The sequence below is a fragment of the Pleurodeles waltl genome, chromosome 4_2 (assembly GCF_031143425.1).
Source record: "Pleurodeles waltl isolate 20211129_DDA chromosome 4_2, aPleWal1.hap1.20221129, whole genome shotgun sequence".
NCBI classification, from domain to species: domain Eukaryota; kingdom Metazoa; phylum Chordata; class Amphibia; order Caudata; family Salamandridae; genus Pleurodeles; species Pleurodeles waltl.
This window is the reverse complement of record NC_090443.1, coordinates 75,378,444-75,400,366: the sequence shown is the minus strand read 5'-3', so window position 1 is coordinate 75,400,366 and position 21,923 is coordinate 75,378,444. Positions and strand designations below refer to the sequence as shown.

Sequence of the window (21,923 nt, the reverse complement as noted above, 5' to 3'; positions counted from 1 at the left end):
TGAGTGGGTGTTCCTCATTTATTGCCTGTGTGTGTACAACAAATGCTTAACACTACCCTCTGATAAGCCTACTGCTCGACCACACTACCACAAAATAGAGCATTAGAATTATCTATTTTTGCCACTATCTTACCTCGAAGGGGAACCCTTGGACTCTGTGCATGCTATTTCTTACTTTGAAATAGTACATACAGAGCCAACTTCCTTCAACTGTCCACCCCTATATTGTCCCCGAAAGCCGCCTCTTTGGTATTGGCCCTGGTATGTGGGTCTGGCCTGTGAGGTTGAAGGTTCTGTGCTTTGGGCCCGAAACTCCCCTCTAAAGTGTGGCTTCCTAAAGGTGCCTCTGCTCTGTGGGGAGTATAGTGCGCCCATGGCTTTGGCCGTGTCTTTCTTTAGCTTTTCTATAGCTGTATCCACCTCCGGCCCAAACAATTGTTGTCCATTAAAAGGCATATTCAGCACAGCCTGCTGGATCTCTGGCTTAAATTCGGAGGTGCGTAGCCATGCGTGTCTCTGAATGGTGACCGCCGTGTTTACTGTCCTGGCGGCTGTGTCCGCTGCGTCCATAGCCGATCTTATTTGGTTGTTGGAGATACTTTGGCCCTCCTCTACAACCGGTTGAGCACGCTTCTGAAACTCTTTGGGAAGGTGTTCAATGAAATGTTGCATTTCATCCCAATGTGCCCTGTCATATCTTGCCAATAAAGCCTGTGAATTGGGAATTCGCCATTGATTGGCTGCTTGTGCTGCAACCCTTTTCCCTGCTGCATCGAACTTCTGACTTTGTCGGGTGGTGGTGCATCCCCTGAAGTCTGTGTGTTTGCCCTTTCCGGGCTGCTCCTACTACCACCGAGTCAGGAGTTAGCTGTTGCATAATGTACACAGGGTCCGTAGGGGGAGGTTTGTACTTCTCCACCCTAGGTGTGATGGCTCTGCCTTTGACTGGGTCTTGAAACGCATGTTTCGCGTGTTTTAACATGTCTGGTAACATAGGCAAACTTTGGTATTGGCTATGTGTTGATGACAAGGTATTGAATAAAAAGTCATCCTCTATAGGTTCAGAGTGCAGTGCTACGTTATGAAAAGTAGCTGCTCTGGAAACCACTTGCATGTAAGCAGTACTGTCCTCTGGTGGTGATGGTCTTGCCGGGTAGCAATCCGGGCTATCAGATACTGGTGCATCGTATAGATCCCATGCATCTGGGTCATCTTGGCTCATCCCTGTGTACCTTGGTGATTGCATCATTGGGGGTGTTGCAATTGGGGACAGTTGCGGTGAGTGCAGTGGCGATGGCTGTGGTGAAAAACGTGGTGGTGTTTTTTCTTTAACCACCTTTGCTTTTGGCTGTTTTTCAGTTTCCTGGAAAGAGAGTTTCCGCTTCATTTTAATTGGGGGGGGGGGGGGGGGGGGGAGGAAGAGTTCTTATTTTTCATGTGTCCTTCTGTAAATGGAGCCTTCTCTGTGTATAGTCTGGCTCTCCCATCTCTAGTTCTTGTCCAAACTTATGGCCTTGTAGTGGTGATGAAAGGCCTTGTTTGTCGGTATAGGAGCTTTGTTTCGGCACCAAAACTTTTTCCAACAGTCTTTTTCGGCTCCGAAGAAACTTTTTTAGGCTTTGGGGTGCCGACATCTCGGTGCGAGTATACTCTGTGCCGGTATCTTGACCGGAGTCGTATGTCTTCGGCAGGTGTGTGCCCTTTTTCGGTGCCAATGCTTGGTCACCGTGCTTACGGGTTAAGCCATGGCCTGTCGGCGGTGGCGTCCCCTGGGTTTTCATGATTTTTGTTTGAGTTTTGGCCAGGGCTGTTTTACTCAGTCTGTAGCCTCGCCGGCTGCTCACTATCGGGCTCGTCCAAGTCAGGAATGGAGAACGTCTCTTCTTCGACGTCGGGGTGTCCAGCCGGGGTCAACGCCATTTGAAGCCCTTGAGCTCTCCGGTCCCGTAGCGTCTTCGACCGAAATGCCCGACAGGCCTCGCAGGTATCCTCTGTGTTCGGGGGACAAACAAATTACAGACCAAATGCTGGTCTGTATAAGGATACTTACCGTGGCATTCGGGGCAGAAGCGGAATGGGGTCCGTTCCATGAGCCTCCAAGACGCACGCGGTCGGGCCGACCAGGACCCTCCGGGGAATGGAAGCCCCAAAGGGCTACCGGAGCTGCTCTTTTCTTCAGTGTCGATGTGCTATTACTAACCTGATACCGAGCGCAAACAATACCGTCAAATTTTCCGATAGTTAACTAACTTTTCCGAACCGAAACAGAGCGAAGAGGAACACGTCCGAACCCGATGGCAGAAAGAAAACAATCTAAGGAGTCAACGCCCATGCGCAATGGAGCCGAAAGGGGAGGAGTCCCTCGGTCTCATGACTCGAAAAGACTTCGAAGAAAAAACAACTTTTAATACTCTGAGCCCAACACTAGATGGCAGGATAATGCACAACATGTGTATCTGCAGCTACACATGCCATCAAACATATATACACACACATCAGATGGTGAATCACCTTACGCCAAATCTTCTGCACAAGTGCCAATAGCCATGGGGCGTGAAAGTCCCAATTTATGGAGGTAATACATGATGGTCACATTGTCGGTCCAGACTAATACCAATATGCCCTGAACGTTTGGAAGGAAATCTTTGAAGGCTAGGATAGTTGGACAGCAAGGCACTCAAGGGAACTAATATGAAAACCTTCTTGCTGGGAGGACCAGAGACTGATATCAATGAGATGCTCTCCCAGCCATTGTGAAGGTCCCTTGCAGAATGGGGTCTATACATGGCTTCTTCTACCCCAGATTGTTGCTGTTCCATCATTGCAGAGAGCGAAAAGTACCCCGCTGATTTCTTATGAACAAAATTAACCAAAAATAACCATTTAGACGACTGCTTACTGGTGAAAGGCAAAAAGCCATAGAGGCCTCCTAATCTCTTGACTTTGTTAGGCAATAAGGATGCACTTGTTTTACAAGTAAGATGAGTGTGAGGTACATTTGGACCCCATGTGCATGCTGTGCAAGATGTCAGCTCCCATTTCGGGAAGGCTGGCAATGATCAGATTAGACACATCGGTCTGCACAAAATACTTTCAACCAACTTAAAAAAAACAGTTGACAGATTGTGCAAGTAGACTTGACAGAGGGGTGATTACTAATCCACTCCCTTACCCAGAAGTCTTAACATGAGTAAATCTCAAGTCTCTATTCCATTTCTAATGTAATTGCTGGTTTACAAGAACATTGCGCATATACAAGGCTGCTTGAGGGCAATACAAATCCCCAGGACACAATCCAAATTGGTCTAAAATGTGGCTGGAGTACAGAGCCCATAAAAACTGCATTGCAACTGGAACATAAACTAATCAAGGACTGCACTGAAGGCCCTCTGAAAGGCTTTAGGTTTCCACCTTGGCAAGACAGAATACAATGATTTCTGTCCTAAACAAGTACAGGTTAGAGATGGAGCATCATCTGATGACAGTGCTGGTGTGGGCCAACGCTAGTCTGCAGTGTTTTACCAACCAAAGGTTGGACCAGTACCAAATCTGGGACTAGAGGCCACACACATTTAGTATACATCAGAAACTACTGGGAGATTACATAAGCATACGGATGCCATGTATGCAAATGCCTTTTTTTGTATGGTCACCTCCAGGTTTTTCAATTGATACTGCTGGTTTTTCGACACAGTGCACTAAGGCCCACCAACTAGACCTCAGTTCAAATGCCCCCACCCCAAAGTTTGTTACATTGGCCATACCCAAATGGCATAGGCTTACTTACCTGTGATATCCAGGGCCTGTTAAGTTATTTACGACCACCGAGGATTGCAGACACCCAAACTCCTCACAGGAAAGGAGACAACAGGGGCATGCACAGGGAAAGCCACAAAAGGCGATATTCAAAGCTGAAGCCGCTTTTGAAGAGCAAACTTTGGGGGGGGGGGGGGGGGATGGGACTTGAATACACCTGTGAGAAGGGCAGTCCCCCCTTTTAAAGCAGACTAGCTGGCATTCAGGAAAGAGGGGAACCTGTTAAATGTGTTTAATGGGTATGTGGCCTGTCTGGGCTAGGGAGCTCTGTATGGCAAGAGAGGGGGTGTGCCAGCTTGGGTGTGAGCAGAATGGTGCATCTGGGGAATCGCCAGATACCACTTCTCAGAAAGAGGTTATCAGCAGATTAGGGACCTGGTAGCTTATTGGCTACCAACCTCATCTTACCTGAAGTGCATTTTCTGCACATAATTAGGGCACCCCACCACCAAGAAGTCCGATCCAAACAACAGGAAGGACTGCCCTGTTGCACAGTAGAACTGGCATAGAGAGGTTGTACCAACGTAGACTGCACTGGTTGAACCTGGTCACTAGAGAAAAAGAGACTGCCTGTTGTGTCCTGCTGGAAGAGAAGACACCTCCAGAGCCCAGCCAACGACAAGAGACTCCAAGGGCCAGTTAGCTGACCTTCTGGTCACATCACAAGTACACAACAGCTGAGAAAACTGATGGGGCAAGCTGGTAGCCCAAAATCTTCAGACTGCCAACATGCAGCATCACAGACCATGACCTGATGCTCAAGGTCGCGCTTGAGATCGCTGCGCCTGGGAGAGCGGGAGGGCAGCTTGGTCACCCAAAAGCAGTTACTGTCCAGAGGACTTGGCTGTGACTGCAATACCGGGTGACTGGACTTCAACCGGCACCGAGAGGACTTTGAGGGACATCAGGACTGCCTCACCCCTTCCTTGACCACGAAGTAGCCACAGAAGTTCCCAGTTGACTGCATTGGATCCTTGAAAATCTTCAGCATCCTCCATCCCTTGCATCAGGATCACTTCTATAGAAATCCATTGCAAAGGGGAGAGTGCCTGGAACTGCCTCACCTGTAAATGTAAAGATTAAGACCTTGCAGCCCCCCCTCCTCTGACAGGCTCCCTACTTAGGTTGGTTGTCTCAGGTAACTGTAAGTGATCGTATTACTGCTATCCCATCTTTTGGGTGAAAACATACTTAAGTGTGAAAATTGTTGAACTTGTCAATGCTTGTTCACAGCTCAGTGAAAGGCTTTAACTATACCTTATACATATCTCAAGAAACCTCCAGTGGATCTTTGTTGTCCCATCTAAAAATAGAGTATTTTTATAGTGTTGGATTTCTTGTGTCTTGATGATTACTTTAATTGTTTTGGTGCTGTTGAAATGCTTTACACTTGTTCTTTTGGCTTGCAGCTCAGAACCACCCATGGTTGAGCTGAAGGCTTGACAAAGACCAAAAGGGTCCTAAAGGGGCTTTTAAGTATTACATTGCGTAGTTGCACAACACTAATATACAGCCTATTTTTTTGCGTTGGTATTCAGCCGAGCAGTAGAGTCCCAGTGGAGTACAATACTTCAAGTGAGATCAACATCTGTGCTAGCACTGCAAACCCAGAAAGACAATGCACGTCTCATCGGACACTGAGGTTTTATTCGAAACATTAAATACTCTGTAGACAACAGGGCTTTTTAAGCTGGGCGGTCCTCCAAGAGCTTTACAGACAGATACCAAAACATTGTCAGAGAGGGGTTTGAGTGCTTTTGGGTAATTTTATAAAGTCTTTAAGCGTGCTCCTCTGCCATTTTCTCTGCCTTGGCAACAGCTTCTTCAATTGGGCCAACCATGTAGAATGACTGTTCAGGTAGGTGATCATAGTGTCCTGGGAGAGAAAAGCAAATATGTGAAAAAAGCAAACCAATGTACTAACCGCACACAAATTCCAACTTCATAAATAAAATGTTACTTATAGATATTCATGAAAAAGCAAACTACTTTTTTGGAGACATCCCCAGAAAGAAGGAAACTAAGCATGATCCTATGCACACAAGTGCAGATAGCAAAGGACAAAGTAAACAGAACTGGCTACATTTTAAAAATCCTATTCAGAGTTAAGAAAAAAATGGGTGGGCATAACTTGTGTAATTTGCAGTAGCATAATTATGCTAAATTATCCAATGTGAGGAGTGTAACCCTACATTTAAGGTCAACTGCGGACCGGAGGATGCATTTTCCACCACGTGCGCAATGCAACGAAACAAACAGCAGCCGCTACTCAACCACTGTTACTGTGCTTTTGTGGTAGCCATTTTTGCCCCCAAATTACTTTGCATTATAGGAGCGGGCATAATCGGACAATTTTCAAAATTGAAAAATTACTCCAGTGTAAGTAAATTTCTTTTTTTAAGTTTTGTACATCAAAGAGGAGAACATGGGAGTAGCGAGCTGCATATAGTGCACAAATAATTCACATTTATATCTGTCCCATCTCACTGCCTGCAAAGCAGCTGCCAGTGTTAGGTCAATTTCTTCCCTACGCAATAGACTTGCCCGTGTGTTCTTACCTGAAAGAATTTCCTTGAAACCCTTGATGGTTTCCTTAAGGGGGACTAGTTTTCCCAAGTGACCGGTGAAAACCTCAGCTACCTGGAAGGGCTGTGATAAGAATCGCTGGATCTTACGGGCTCGGGCAACAGTCAGCTTATCTTCCTCAGACAACTCATCCATGCCCAGAATAGCAATGATATCCTGGAGAGATTTGTAATCCTAGAAAGACAAAGGGGGGGGGGGGACACAATTAAATTAAATAAAAGAAAGAAGAAACACCACACCCACACAGCAGAAAGGAGCTTTTCCCAGTTTTATTCTTACAAAGACATCTTGCAACAATATTGCGTATCCGAAAAGCATGTTCAGCAATCTGCAAGCCTATTGCGTGGATATGGTTAGGACCGCACTGATGCAATTACTTCCATGAAAATTGTATTCAGGCAACAAGCAAAACAGCTGTGAAAGCAGAGGACTTTAGCTATTACCCAGTGTGAGGGAAAACTTCCTGAAGCAGAACAGTGGAATCTTAATCTTAAACTATTGTCCCCACTCGGACTAGTCAGTCAGGTGCATACATAGACAGAGTATTTACACTGAAGTAGCTGGATGTGAACAACTTCTGTGGTTTCATGTAAGGTCTGCCACTTTGAGGCATACTTCAGTTTTTCCTAGTAGGTTTGATCCCAGATATAGGTTTCGTTTTTCAGAGAAGAGTTGCAACCATAAGAGGATTTACTGACAGACATGTGTGGACTAGCTACTTCATCTTATTTGGTAAGGCACCACAGACTTACTGCACAGACAAAGTGGTGCTGCTGCCCACAGTCTCATTACCCTGTGGTATGAGGCTCCACGAAAGACATCGGTTGCTGTAGGTATTGCGAGGCTCCAGGATAACAAAATGTCAATCTGACTACAACTACCAAGTACCTGGAAAGGAACGGCCCCTTGGTGACTGCACTTAGTTCCCTAAAGACAAACCTGTTTTTTTTTTTTTGGGGGGGGGGGGGGGAATGTTTTGCCTCTGCATACATGGCAATCATGCTTATGCCCCAAGGGGTTCTTGCAACAGGACTGAAACCCAGAATTAGGCTTGATGGTCCGAAGGGCACATGAAGTATAACTGCTGTCACTTCACTGGGCTGTTGACAACAGTAGCAATAGGCTATAATGCCAGGACTATTCACAGTCACCTAACTGTAAGAGTGGTCTGACCTTTGTGTTTTTAGGTTGAGCGCACAAGCGCTTTTTGACCTGTTAGTATTTTGTGGGCTTTTAAGCACACCCATCACTTCCACTCGTTCATGGGCGTACCTTCCAAAAATCCCTTGATGTCATTGGTGACTACTTTTAAGTTTGTCCCGCGTTGGGGGGGGGGGGGGGGGGGGGGGCGGGAGGTGGATACCGACTTGCAGACTGACCCTATAACATGCATTACCACCGATATGGTTTACTGTGAGCAAACTACTTTTTCATTTGCGTCTGTGTTCATGGCGGCCATGGTGCTTTCCAACATCTCACATTGCCGTGCCCAGCAGCTCCCGCCCATCCGAGCTTCCTGTTCATATCTGCACATCCCCCCCATCACCCCTCCCATGTTGCTCATTTCCTTTGTCTCTCTTATGCGCTAATAGTGCTTTAAATCGGCTAGCACTGCCGTCCCCCCCAGCACCTCTCATCCATCCCCAAGTTTCCTGTTAGTGTCTGATCATTCACATCACCCCTCCCATGTTGCTCATTTCTTATGTGCGTCTCCTTCGCGCTCCTGGTGGCCATGGTGCTTTGAACCGGGTCGCACTGCCGTCCCCCAGCACCTCCGGCCCATCCCCATTACCCCCTCCCACATAGTTGCTCGTTTGTAGAGTTTAAGCTGCAGTGTTGGCTCTGTCCCTCTCCCTCTGCTTTGTCTCTGCAGCCCTATGGCTACGGTGCGCAGAATGGCTGGTCTCCAGTTGGGGGCAGACTCAGCCTTCCCTCTACATGGTTATCAGATGTCATCAGTAACAAGCTCCGTGCGCCAACTAATCATGCATGATTGTTAAAAGGAAGCTGCGGTCTGGAACAGTCAGTGTGCTCAGAATTTAGTGTGGACGAACAGTTTGCTGGAATGACTTAATGTTTTGGGGTGACATAGCATTTAAGAACATCAGGCAGTATACAGGAAGAGCCTGTAACAAACACTCCACATAGGTCAGTCTGTGTTGTACTGTTACAAACTACCTCAATAACCTGGTCATTTATATGCTTCTTTGTAACCGCTATAAGTTACGTGGTGCCTCCCTCATAGCATGTCCAACTGATTCTGGATGGTTTTTGGAATGGGTTTCTTTACCCATTTGTTCTTTGATATAAATTGGTTTGTCTTATTTTTAATTGACTGATGACAGCAACAATGCTCCGCTATCTCCTCCTGGCCAGTACCAAACCGGACGAACAGGGGACTAGCTGCAAATGGTTGGTTGAGCGCTGCGTGAATGGCAGGGTTGACCAATTTAGGTGGCAAGAAAGGTCCAATTATGCATTTACAAGGCCAATAGCTCTAACTCTCAGAAATGCAAAATGCATTGCAAACGCTTGTTAAATTGGTCTGCCAGTTCCCCTGCAATAAATCCATTACTTCCTTTTAAGTGGGATACTGTTGCCTCGTTTGTAGTGTTACAATTGTATGCAGAAGGCTATGTATAAAGGAGGACTATACAGGAATGTACTATAATGTCCAGAACCACATTTGTACTTAAGATGGAGGATGAAGAGATAACACCATACAGAAATTGGGCTCGGGGGGGGGGGGGGGGGGGGGGGCATATTATTTTTAGATCTCTCTCCCCCCCCACCTGAACTGAAGGGGCTAACAGTCATTCAGCTCTCCCCTGCACACTAAAACATCTTATCCCATGGCAAGCAAGTGGACATTTGTTTTACATTTGGGCCATGAGGGTTTTTTTTTTTTTTTTTTTTTTTTTAAACTTTGAGACGCTGCCATGTAGAAAAATCCACAAGACCTAGACACATCTGAAAACTAAACATCTGGTTGATTCCAGGGTGGTGTGCTTCACATGCACCATTCCCTTAACCACAATGCCCTGCAAACCTACAACTTTGCTGTAAAGCACACATTTTTCCCACATTTTTGCGATGGAACCTTCCAGAATCTGCAGGAACCCACAAAATTCCTTCCACCCAGCATTGTCTAATCTATACCGATAGAATTTCTGCTGCACTTGTCAGCCTAAAAATGTTTTGTTTCAAACTGCCCTTTTGGACCCACTTTGGTTCCCCCTCAATTTCAACGCGTTTTTGGCTCTTCCCTGTCACAAACACTTGGCCCACCTACACAAGTGACGTATAATTTTTACGATGAGACTAAGGGGAACGTTGGGTGGTAGGAAATGTGTCCCGGTGCAGTGATCCCACACAAATGTGGGGAAATGTGATTTTTAGCTATATTTGAGGTTTGCTGAGTATTCCGGGGAAGAAAACATTGGGGGAGCCACGCAAGTCACACCTCCCTTGAACCCCTCGGGTGTCTAATTTTCAGAAATGTCTGGGTTTGGTAGGTTTCCCTAGATGGCTGCTGAGCCCAGGACCAAAAACGCAGGTGCCCCTCTCCCCTGCAAAAACAGGTAGTTTTCTATTTGATCATTTTGATGTGTCCGGATAGTGTTTTGGGGCATTTCCTTTTGCGAGCAGAAAGCCTACCCACATGTGAGGTACCATTTTTATCGTGAGACTTGGGGGGAGGGGGGAGAAGGGGGATGTGGCTCCTCTCAGATTCCAGAACTCTTGTCACCGTAATGTGAGGAAAAAAGTGTTTTTTTTAGCCACATTGAGGTTTGCAAAGGATTCTGGTAACAGAACCTGGTGTGAGCCCCACAAATCACCCCATCTTGGATTCCCCTAGGTCTCTAGTTTTCCAAAATGCACAGGTTTGGTAGGTTTCCCTAGGTGGCAGCTGAGCTAGAGGCCAAAATCCACAGGTAGGCACTTTTGCAAAAAACACCTGTTTTCTTTGAGATAGAAAAAAAATCTGACATTGCAGTAAAAAGTTAGAGTAAAACGTAGAGAAAAATGGCATTTTTTTTTTTTATTTCAGTTATTTTCTGTAGGAAACCCTTGTAGGATCTACACAAATTACCCATTGCTGAATTCAGAATTTTGCCTACTATTTAGAAATGTTTACATTTCTGGGATCCAGCATTTGTTTCACACCCATTTCTGTCACTGACTGGAAGGAGGCTGAAAGCACAAACAATCGTAAAAATGGGGTATGTCCCAGTAAAATGCCGAAATTGTGTTGAAAAATTGGGTCTTCTGATTCAAATCGGCCTGTTCATGAAAGCTGGGAAGCTGGTGATTTTAGCACTGCAAACCCTTTGTTGATGCCAATTTCAGGGGAAGGGAAAGGGAAAGGAAAAAAAAAAAAAAAAAAAAAAAAAAAAAACACACACCCACAAGCTTTCTCCTGCAGCCCTTCTTTCCAAATGTTATTAAAAAATAAAAAAAATTCTGTATTTTGGTGGGTAGCTTATGTTGACAAAAAGTTATGAGGGCCTAGGCGCGCCCTGCTCCCAAATAGCCAAAAAAAAAAAAAAAAAAACTGCCACCTGAGGGGGAAAAGGCCTGCCAGCGAAGGGGTTATATATAAAAAAAAAAATATATATATATATATATATATATATATATATATATATATATATAAAAAAAAATAAGTCTGCCCTCGACACCGAAGATCCAGCTATTCCGCTTTATAATGGCTAGCTTACTTGGCAAAATTGTTGGCAGAAGACTTCTGATACAACTCAGAACTTAGTTGAATAAACCAGAATTTCAATATGCCTCAAGCAGGATTTCAGGCACGTTAGGCCCAGAGCCAGTGGAGACATGAGGCAGACTATCCAAGCTGGACAAGGGTAATCCAAGGGAAGGCTACATGATTTGATGTAATAACTGCCCATGATAACCCTGAACACCTTGCGATTCACTCGTTAGGAGGTAGGCACTAGGTCCCATGTTTTGGCTTGGATTACTTCATTCTTAACATTTTAGCCCAGTAATTTAACTAGGACCAGTCAACTCAGAAGCTAAAGATCTAAATTACGGAGGTGGCAGCACACCTGGAACATCTAACAGTAAGGAAATACACTGAATAACATACTAAAATATATTTAGGGTCCCATCAGTGTATCTGTATAACCATGGAGGGTCTAGAAAAGGATTAGCCTTTATACTATGGGGCCAGAAATGATCTAGGGGCACTCATTCTCCACCAAATCTGTAGCCAGGTCTCTGGCTAACAGGGCCTTTGAGTACAAAGGGAACCAGGGTGAATGTGTAAGCAGGAGACGGATGTAATTATCATCCTCACATCCATGCTGGCTTCTAGTCTCCAGTGAAAGATTCAGCAGCGGCGAACTCATTGCTTATAGGACATGTGAACGAGGGAGTCGTTTTGTACTGTAAGGGTGGGTTCATAGAACTGGCAAACTTCTGTTATTTCTGTCCTCGGAGGGTATGAACTAATAGTACATCGATCAGAAATGCATCCATACTGGACTGGGAAATCAAATGTAGCCTATAACAAAACTGATTTCTAGTTACGTCTCCGGTAGTAAGCCAAGTGGTCTTACTAATATTTGTAACTGCTTGCTCCAACATCCGCATCTCAACTGGTCCCTTATTTAACAGTAACATCTGAAGCCTGCAATTTAGTGATTCCACCAATGTGATGCACTTCTATTGTTTCTTAAGCAATATCCTGTGGTTTGTTATTGTGTCCCAGGCCACAAGACTACTGTGCTTCAATAGGAAAAACCAATAAATTATTAGATTTATTGAATTTGAATGAAAAGCACACAACACCACTGGAGTCTCTTGCGCTGGAACCTGGAAAAGAATGCTTTAAGAGTAGGACTGATCTCTGGTCAAACCGCAATGTTTAAATTGCTTTCCTCATCTGGAACATCAATAGTTGTTTTATACAAAAATTACTAAAGCCTTCCGGACTATTTTAACACTACAGGATCTAATAACATTAAATAGATAACAAATAATGGCTTAATCAGAGAGAAGTCAAGCTAAAGTAGACCGCTTCAGCCTTTTTTTTTTTTTACCTGTAGAATTTTCTGCACTCCACGGGCCACCTCATAGTGCTCAGAGCCAACAACGTTGGGGTCCATGATACGAGAAGTAGAGTCAAGGGGGTCAACCGCAGGGTAGATGCCCAACTCAGAGATGGCACGGGACAGTACAGTTGTGGCATCCAAATGGGCAAAAGTGGTGGCTGGGGCAGGATCTGTCAAATCATCGGCAGGTACGTAGATAGCCTACGAGAAAGTGATAATGGAGTATAATTTCTATGAGCGAGAAAAAAAAAAAAAAAACACACACACACACACGGCCACATTCCATGGAGCCCAAATGAGTCTATGCAGGCCTTAACATCAAAAATTGCACTCTTTTAGTTCTATAAGAGAGTAATTAACCATTTGTGGTTCGGTTTATGTAATCTACAACCAATACAATACAGCCCTTGATTGTAACCAGAACGACATTTATCGCTGAATGTTAATTTGTTGTATAGGTTGTGTAAAAAGCACTGATTGTAACTGGTATGCTCTCAATTCACCATTACTATACTTTTGTCAACCAAACGTACTTTGACAGGATTAAAAAAAAAAATCCATCATTACAACAGATTCTCATTTCATTATGGTTTTCTTTCAGACGTTTCTTCAGTTATCACCAGTCCACTTAGCCTTAGGGAGTGCACAATAAATTACTTTCTGTATACATTTAGAAAGTAGTCTAAGGGATTCAGAAACCACAATGTGATAAAAATGAGCACTTAATAGGTGAGAAAAACAAAGTTGCAGACTAAAAGCGTAAGTTAGGCTTTTGAATTTGCCATTAGAAATTATTGTCCATGCCTTAACCAAGAAAAACAGACTGACTTATAAGTTCGCACAGTCGACTAAATTACCTGCACAGACGTGATTGATCCTTTCTTGGTGGTGGTGATTCTTTCTTGCATGGTACCCATGTCAGTAGCCAGAGTTGGCTGGTATCCGACAGCAGAGGGGATTCTGCCCAGCAAAGCAGACACCTGAAAAACAAAGGAGACAAAGATTTACAACCAAATCTGTTGGGAAAAAAAAATATATAAAAAAAATCCACCGCTCTATTCTGTTTAGTTTCCTTCTCAGATTGAATAATTGGCTTCAGATAACTCAGAAGAACGAAAGTCAAAGATTAATCATCATAGAAAAAAACTCAAACCCAATGAGCGAGGACTACATTTAAAGAAACAAAAACACGTAAAACAGAAGTAGCAACACCCTGCAACAACGTGAAAATGAACATAAAATTGATACATACCCACTCCAAATGATTGTTAAACCACATAGTGTCGTCGTAGTTTTGCTTTGGACTCACCTCTGAGCCAGCTTGTGTGAACCGGAAAATATTGTCAATAAAGAGCAGCACATCCTGGCCCTCCTGGTCTCTGAAGTACTCCGCAACAGTCAAACCAGTCAACGCAACACGAGCGCGTGCACCCGGGGGTTCATTCATCTGTCCGTATACAAGGGCCACCTGACAGGAAGAAAAAAAAAAAATCCCCGTTAGGTTCTCTTTTCTTGAGACAGAAATCATTATCCTGTATCATGCGACACTAAAAGAACCAACATCTCCCACCATTTTAAGGCTACACTTGCATCTGTGCCTCACTATTTTTCACCGCAGACAGGAAACTTCTAAAAGGTTACCAGGTCATCCCTGAGGTGAGGGCGAGAGTTGGGCAAATCATGAGAGCTTGGGACCATCCGATGGGAAACTTAAGTTTTAAAGACAACAGGGCGCATTTTTTTTTTTTTAACTCCAAAGTATAGTTGATAGGATTATGAGACAATAATATATATTAAAAAATAAAAAATAAAAACCCCACACTAGCACGCCACACCAACTTCCCAAAAAGTACACAACCCCAATTCATACAATCCATCTCCGGAACAGAGAATACAATTGTTTACAGCTGTAATCCGTCTTGGGCTCTGGAAGAGTTAAATAACCCTAGTGGTAAAAATAGTTCTAAGTACTTGAGGTTATTTACACACACGAAAAATAAATGACATTCAAAGTATTTTATTCTGCTATGCGACACCTGATTTTTTTTTTCTGTACATTTATAGACTAACTATACCTGATATATTTCTGTCTGCTATACCCGTTCCAAATTATACTAGCACTTCCCTTCATATTGAAGCCATTTTTTTTAAACCAAATTGGTGGTTGACATGTATTAAGTTCACTACAAAGCGAGGACAAATGGTACAAGCTAAGAAGCATGGTAACAGTTGTTCCTCAAACGAAGCTTCTCTCGGGTCTGTAGCAAACCTCAAAACATTAACAACCATGTAGCACACTTGAAACTTTCAATTTCAAAATGCAAGATTTAACAGTTTGACAAATGTAACCCAAAAGCCTAATGCTTAAAATATTAAATAAAATCTGTATACATACATTTAAAAAACATTAGATTAATAGCATACCACATGAGCAGTTGCGCACTTTATGTAAGCAGTTTTACTAAAACCTATTTTTGGCAAATCCAGTCACAATACAAGCGGTCAAGGCATCAGTGCAGTCCACTAAGGAAAAGTACTAGACATTAGCCCAATTAGATTTTACATAAGGGGCGTTAATGTTGTAATATTTGTGTCTTTAAAGTAACTAGTATATGCTTGTGTTCTTAATTAAGCCCATCACTGCAGCGAAGACACTGTAGTCGCAGATAATTTAATTCAATGGGCATTGAAAACCTCTGGGAGGATCTTTCTCAAAGTGTGGAACACATTGACTAACGGTGGAGTCAAGTGAGGTTTCCCTTTGTGTTGAATTGGAAGTGTGAAGAGGATGAGAGAAGGATATCAGCCGAGCTCAATACTGCCCTTTAATGCAACAAGTCTGTTTCCTACAAAATTATTCACTGAAAGAATAAAATGTTTCAGATCAAAGAAAAAAACATTCCTAGATACTTAAATCAAAAAAAATAATTAAAAAAAGGAAAAACGAATCTGGGTGCATTGTGAGCACATTCTTTAGAACGTAATGCTAGCTACTCGAAATAAAGGCACCAGGACATGTGCTCACCTTGGATGTGGTGTCCTTCAGGTTGATAACACCAGACTCAATCATTTCATGGTACAAGTCATTTCCCTCACGGGTTCGTTCACCAACTCCAGCAAAAACAGAGTACCCACCATGGGCCTTGGCCACATTGTTGATGAGCTCCATGATCAGCACAGTTTTCCCAACACCGGCCCCACCAAACAAACCTATGCAGAAAGCAAATAAAGTTAAGGACGGGCAAAAAAAAAAGGGAGAAATCAAGTGCCTTTTGCTCAATTTCCTTCTCAGATTAAAGGTTTAGCTTCACAAAAACTCAGAAGAACGAAAGTCAAAGATTGTTCATCACGGAAGGATGTTATAATTGTATGTATAAATCAAGATGTGTTGCAAAACCCTTTCAAATTAAAATTCACTTGAAACGATTTTAACAAAACAAAACAAAACGAAAAAAAAAAAAAAAAAAAAAACGCATTTCCTCAACATACCAATTTTTCCACCTTTGGCATAGGGAGCTAGCAGATCAACAACTTTGATGCCAGTAACCAGGATCTCCTGCTCAACACTCATTTCCACAAACTCTGGTGCTTCAGCATGAATGGCTGCAAACCTGTAGTGGAGAACACATGCGATTAAAATGCAGAAAAGGAAGCTAGTTTGCGGCTCTGATCTCAGCCATTCCCCTTCTCAGATAAAACTATTGGCTTCAGGAAACTCAGAAGAACGAAAGTCAAGTTTAATCATCACTGAAGGAATTTGCTGAAGTGTGGGCAGTCAAAACTACTGCCATCCTAGTTGCCTTCTTGCACCTATACTACTTCCTGCTTTTCAAAATGCATGAGAAAGGGGTCAGTCCTTCACTCAAATTTTAGACTCCAACCAAATTTGCCAAAGAAGGTTGTGACATCCCCCAATGATATTTATCTACTATAAAATAGAAGCACGGCCTCTCAGTCACAGAACACAAGCAGCTGGCCTTTACAGAGACCCTGTTCACAATGCATGCTCTGTAGATTGCTACGTATACTGCTGTCCATAAAAGCTAGAGTAAATGTAAAGACCAACAGGCGAAGCAGCTTGCAGCAGCCCTGGTTGTAATCCTCCTGCCAGTTAGTGTTGGATACTGAGAGCAGCAAACAGCCATCGTGATGCCCTGGGAAAGCAAGAGGGTGCTTTACATCCCTATACTGCAACATTTGCGATAGAGGATAACAAAAAAATAGAGCGTGTCAAACACCTAGAGCAGGGATACTCAATGGACAGCCTGCACTGGATTGCTGCTTATTCAACCCAGCAGCAATATTAAAGAGATGCTAAATAAGTGCAAGCTTTTATCTAAATCGGTATTTATACAAACAGAAGAAATAGCTCATCTATGGATGTGGTTAGGTTAAGATTCACATAGGAAATGCCACTTATTTGGTTCATGAATAACTTAAGCTGCTCAAGAAATCCCAAGGAATCAGATGTTTGAAAGGTCTATCTCGGGAGAGAACTGATCCAGGGGCTCAAAGATTGAGCAAAGCTTTTTTGTAGGTGTACACATAACTTAACCTTGAAAATTTCACCAGCTGACGAAGTCAACAGACCGATTCGAATTTAGAAAATTCTTAATGGGTTGATTCATACAATATTAATAAAACGAAACCTTTATTTTGAGGCATTGTAGCATACATAAAAGCATCGCACAAAACACAAGCAAATACAATTAATAACCTGCACAAACTAAAAAATACCTAAAAGTGCATTAAAATACATTTAGAACATGGACCTCCGTGCTCATGCAGCAGATCTTAAAAAAGACCCTATGTGCAAACAGCTTCCTCGTTTTTTTTCTCCTTTAAATCTAAAAGTGGGCCTACATTTTCCAATATTACAGCAATAACAAAAATGAAATTTAAAAGTCTGGTAAAAAAAAATATATATATATATATATATATACATACATACATATATATACACACACACACACACACACACACGAACCAGGGTTTGGCCAGATACATCACCACAAGGACGTGGCTTAGTTATCATAGTATCTGATCAAAAAGAGAAAGCAGAGAATGCTAAACGATTGTGGGCACACCATGTATAATCAGTGGCACAATCGATTTTGCTCAAATTAAGATAGCTATCTGATCACATTAGGATTTCCATCCAAACCCTTCAGCCACTAAGATTCCTCAGAATTATAAAATGCATTTGCCAGGGTCTTATTTACACTGACACATGGTGACGGACCCATAAAAACAGAATGCACCCCAATTTTTATAATATTCGGCCTTCACATGCGATCCACGAATTTAATAACCCTCTATTCTAAGGAGGGACCGTCCATTATAATATCTCTTGATAGAGCAGCCTCAGGATTTCACCAGATTGAGAGCCACAATAGGATCGGCCCTAATCAAAACTATGCAAGAGAGTCCCAGTTCTTTATGAAACATTAAATGGAAAGCTGATGTGGGTCCAGTATTTGCAGAGTGGTATATAACAAAGTATAAGTAAGATTCAGGATAACTAAACAGTCATATCGGATTTAATATAAAATAACCAGAAGTTCAGTTAAATATGTATTATGCACATAAACATATGACTCAAGGTTCAAGTCAGTTTACAGGAATTAGCACAAATAAAAAAAGTAACCACCTGTGTGCTTCTGTTACACCTAAAAATTGTACTGTACTTGTGTGCAATGGACAAAAAGTTATTTAGCTAAATACATAAACCTGTAAGTGACTTAAGTGATAAATTAGCATGTATCCATTTATATGTCAACCAATGTCTAATGATCATGCAATCAAACCACTTGGTGTGTCCATCACTGAAGTTTGAGCAGCTAATGTTTGGAAGAGACCTGGCTATTGAATACATTCTGTCCACAGGTATCCGCACGCAAACCAGTCACTGCATTTTCCAATATCTGCATTTCTGAACCCAACACACAGCTTCCTATCAATGAAGGGGCTAGAATCAATTTGGGCTGTTGGGCTGTGTTCTTTTGGGCCAAATCAACAAAACTTCCAATTTAAACTCTTGGTTATAAATCAACATACAAATTACGTACCACATTAACTTATCAAAATATTAAAGAGAAGGCAAGACGTACTGTTTGGTAGTAATTGGGCCTCTCTCATCAATGGGTTCACCAATCACGTTCATGATTCTTCCCAAAGTTTCAGGACCAACGGGGATTCGGATAGGAGTGCCAGCATCCAGCACCTGTTGCCCCCTCACCAAGCCTTCTGTGCCATCCATGGCAATGGTCCGAACTGTGCTCTCACCTGGTATGACAATCAAATATCAAAAACAGCCCACCACAGAAACGACGTGCCCACTAACGCAGCAGGCCTTCTCAGAACATTTTAAAGGCTTCAGCAAGCTCAGAAGAACGAAAGTCTGTTGTTAAATCATCAGGGAAGGACGCTGTGAAATCAATTTTGTATGCATCGATCTATCGTACTCACCTAAATGTTGAGCAACTTCCAGAACCAGCCTGGTATCCCTGCCCTGGACTTCAAGGGCATTAAGAATAGGGGGGAGCCCCTCATCGAACTGAACATCCACAACAGCGCCGATAACTGCCACGATGCGGCCAGTGGCAACGCCAGCTTTGGGAGCAGGAGTGGTCTGCGCTGCATAGTCTCTCCCTGAAGAGCAGAAGACAGACGTTACAAAGAAGCAGTTTCTGTTATGTCTACTTTCTCACGACAGCACGTCGCCCGAAAACATAGGTTTAAGATATTGAGTTGTCATGGAAGTAACTTTTGAAATCCATTAGAGCATACTGCGTACATTTAGGCCATGTTAAGAGTGTAAATGTAGGTGTTCAAACGTCTACACGGACCTAGATCTAAGGGCTACGGCTAACCTCATGATAGTGTGGTGCGGACAATACCCGCCCTCTTAAAGGTCACTGAATAAAAACTGTTTTTCTTTTTTACTGTATGCATGTTTACCCTACTACAACACAATCCTTTTCAGGAAACGAAATAATTTAATGTAGAGAGAAAAAAAAAGGTAACTTTGAAAGGCAAGTATGCAGTTGTACATACGCCACACAACTGTACCCACCATTTACCTAACATGCAATTAACAGAAAAAGTAATGATAATAAACCTCCACTGAACCTATCTTAACTGCAATCATTTGTTCCTGCCTAGGAATGGAATCAGATATAAGTTGGAGTGCACCCTAAAACACAGGTGACTGCAAAAGTAATGAAAAAAATGAAAGCGCTACCACCCCCCCCCCCAAATTTTAACACCTCTGACTGAAATTGTATCCATCCATCCAATTACCCAGGACTACAGAATCTCTTATCGTTAAGTCTTGTAGTACTTGGTAAGGCTTTTAAAATAGGAGATCAGCCTCTTCCACGAAGTACAAGCTAACACCAATGACCTTGGAGGCTTCCACAGCGGTGGTCAAGATGGGAGACTTGGCGTACTCAGCCTACGACCACTGTCCGAATAACAAAAACGTAGTTCCAAACTGATATTCAACAGCCTCCCACAACTATAGTGGCTGCGAGTGCACTACATGAACCATGTACTCTCAAAGTAACGTGAGTAAACACATTGAAAAGGCCAGGCAAGTATAGGACAGAGGTCATAGTCCCATCGTCAACAGGTCGGAGGACATTAAGGGTAGAAGCAGCATAAGTAATTCTTAGATGGCAACATGGCCCTTAATTCTACGAGCTGGGAAAATGACCTTATAAATAGACAACAATGACCAATGTACACGAGCAAAGCAAACTTCGCAGTGCATCAGCAAATATACTTTTTTTTAGCACATCCGTTGTCATCAACTAGAGCCAATTAACAAAAACAACAGCTTGAAGATTGTGTTGCAGTTCTTGGACAAGAAACAGACAAAGTCCAGTTATATGCAAAATTGACCACGAACCTCTCGCGCTGGAAAGGTTTTTAAACTCACCGTGGAAAGGCTATTATTACGTTCCCAACTACCTGGGTCCCCTTATACTGTTAAAACAGTGGGACCAATGTACGACCTTGATAGTTCTGCGGAAAGTTCCCGGGGTATAGAGTTCAGAGACTGCTTCAGCCACAGCCCTATTAAGAAACACATTCATTCCCTCCCTGCAAACCCCGATCGTTCGTCCACACAATCTCAACCGAGCTGTCACGATTCAGTAACTCACATCTCCCATTCCTATTCAAAACTGCATCCCATCCAACTCTGTACTATAGACACAGTACGCTAATAAATCAGGGACAATCCCACACAAGTAGCAGACGTGAATGTGTGCTGGAGAGTGTTAGCGGGCAGGCCGGGCGCGCAGATTAGTCTTTTCCTTCTGGGAGGGCGCTGGAGACTAAGGCGTGGGCATCAGCACGTTAAGAACGAGATGACAGTTATAACCTATAATGCACCAAAAGTTTGTGCAAGTAACAGCCACAAGTACAAACGAGGTCTGGGCGAGGCCTATGCGGAAATCAATGACAGTTGTAGGTCATGATGACGATAAGGACCCATAATGTTTTGGATCAGTTTCTATCACTCCAACCTTTCCTCCTTAATACTCACGGGAACATGCCGCAGCAGGACCACCCTTCAACAACGGGGCCAGGCCTCGCAGGGCCCCAACGGAGCAGCGACCTACAGACCCCAACATGGCGACAGCAGAGAGAGGAGCGAGCGGCGAGGGCACTGCAGGAGGAGAGAGAGGGGGCGGGGTGAAAAAGGGCCGGTGAGGCGGGTCCTAAAGCGTCACTCAGTAAACTCGAATGTGCTTGAGCCCAGGAGCACAGGATTGGTTCGAAAATAGAGTCCGGGTTGTATTGGCTAAGAGTAAGCGGCTTCCTGACTCTATTGGACTAAAAAGATGTCCTGCGGAAAAATAGCGCCCGATTACTTCATATTAGGGGAATGTCCGTGAAACCGAGCCTAGGATGCGGCCATCTTGGAAAAGGGATTTTGTTTGAACCTCAAAGGACGTTTCAGTAGAAACAAAAGAGGGGCAAGGACAAAGGTCATGAACGTGGCAGTCATTTTTACAAGAAATAGATCGTAGAGTGGTCACTAGTGTCATAGCTGCCATGTTTTGTTTAAAAATAAAAAAAATCCTAGTTTTTGGATCAAGAATTTTCAATTCTATTAAGGATAGGGAGGCAAGGAATATGCTTCTCTTGCTCTACTGCACAGAAAACAGCAGCCAATGAAACACGTTAAACATAGAAAACTACGTCTCCCAACATGCACAGTAGTCCATATCACTGTCCAATCATATGTCACATATATATATATATATATATATATATATATATATATATATATATATATATATATATATATATATATATATATATATATATATATATATATATATATATATATATATATATGTCACATGCAACAAAATCCTTCCTCTTTCCTTGCAATGAGCCGCAACATAACCTGACTCTTCAACTGAG

General features: G+C 43.0%; 1 protein-coding gene and 4 non-coding genes across 5 annotated transcripts; all 5 read right to left on the bottom strand.

The window, feature by feature from the left end:
• Positions 1-5,441: 5,441 nt before the first annotated feature.
• On the bottom strand, positions 5,442-21,193 carry ATP5F1B (ATP synthase F1 subunit beta). The gene is made up of 10 exons (XM_069230763.1): positions 21,037-21,193; positions 18,951-19,133; positions 18,593-18,767; positions 15,972-16,093; positions 15,508-15,692; positions 13,792-13,950; positions 13,340-13,462; positions 12,471-12,683; positions 6,375-6,576; positions 5,442-5,692 (listed from the first exon to the last, which is right to left on the bottom strand). The coding sequence occupies exons 1-10, from the start codon at positions 21,122-21,124 to the stop codon at positions 5,595-5,597; spliced, it is 1,548 nt and encodes a 515-aa protein (XP_069086864.1). The 5' UTR covers positions 21,125-21,193; the 3' UTR covers positions 5,442-5,594.
• LOC138294370 (small nucleolar RNA SNORD59) lies at positions 13,554-13,625 on the bottom strand. The gene has a single exon (XR_011203385.1). It is a non-coding gene; the product is annotated as a small nucleolar RNA SNORD59 (small nucleolar RNA).
• Positions 15,766-15,838, bottom strand: LOC138294371 (small nucleolar RNA SNORD59). Its single transcript, XR_011203387.1, has one exon. It is a non-coding gene; the product is annotated as a small nucleolar RNA SNORD59 (small nucleolar RNA).
• Positions 16,166-16,236, bottom strand: LOC138294367 (small nucleolar RNA SNORD59). Its single transcript, XR_011203382.1, has one exon. It is a non-coding gene; the product is annotated as a small nucleolar RNA SNORD59 (small nucleolar RNA).
• Positions 18,834-18,906, bottom strand: LOC138294368 (small nucleolar RNA SNORD59). Its single transcript, XR_011203383.1, has one exon. It is a non-coding gene; the product is annotated as a small nucleolar RNA SNORD59 (small nucleolar RNA).
• Positions 21,194-21,923: the final 730 nt, after the last annotated feature.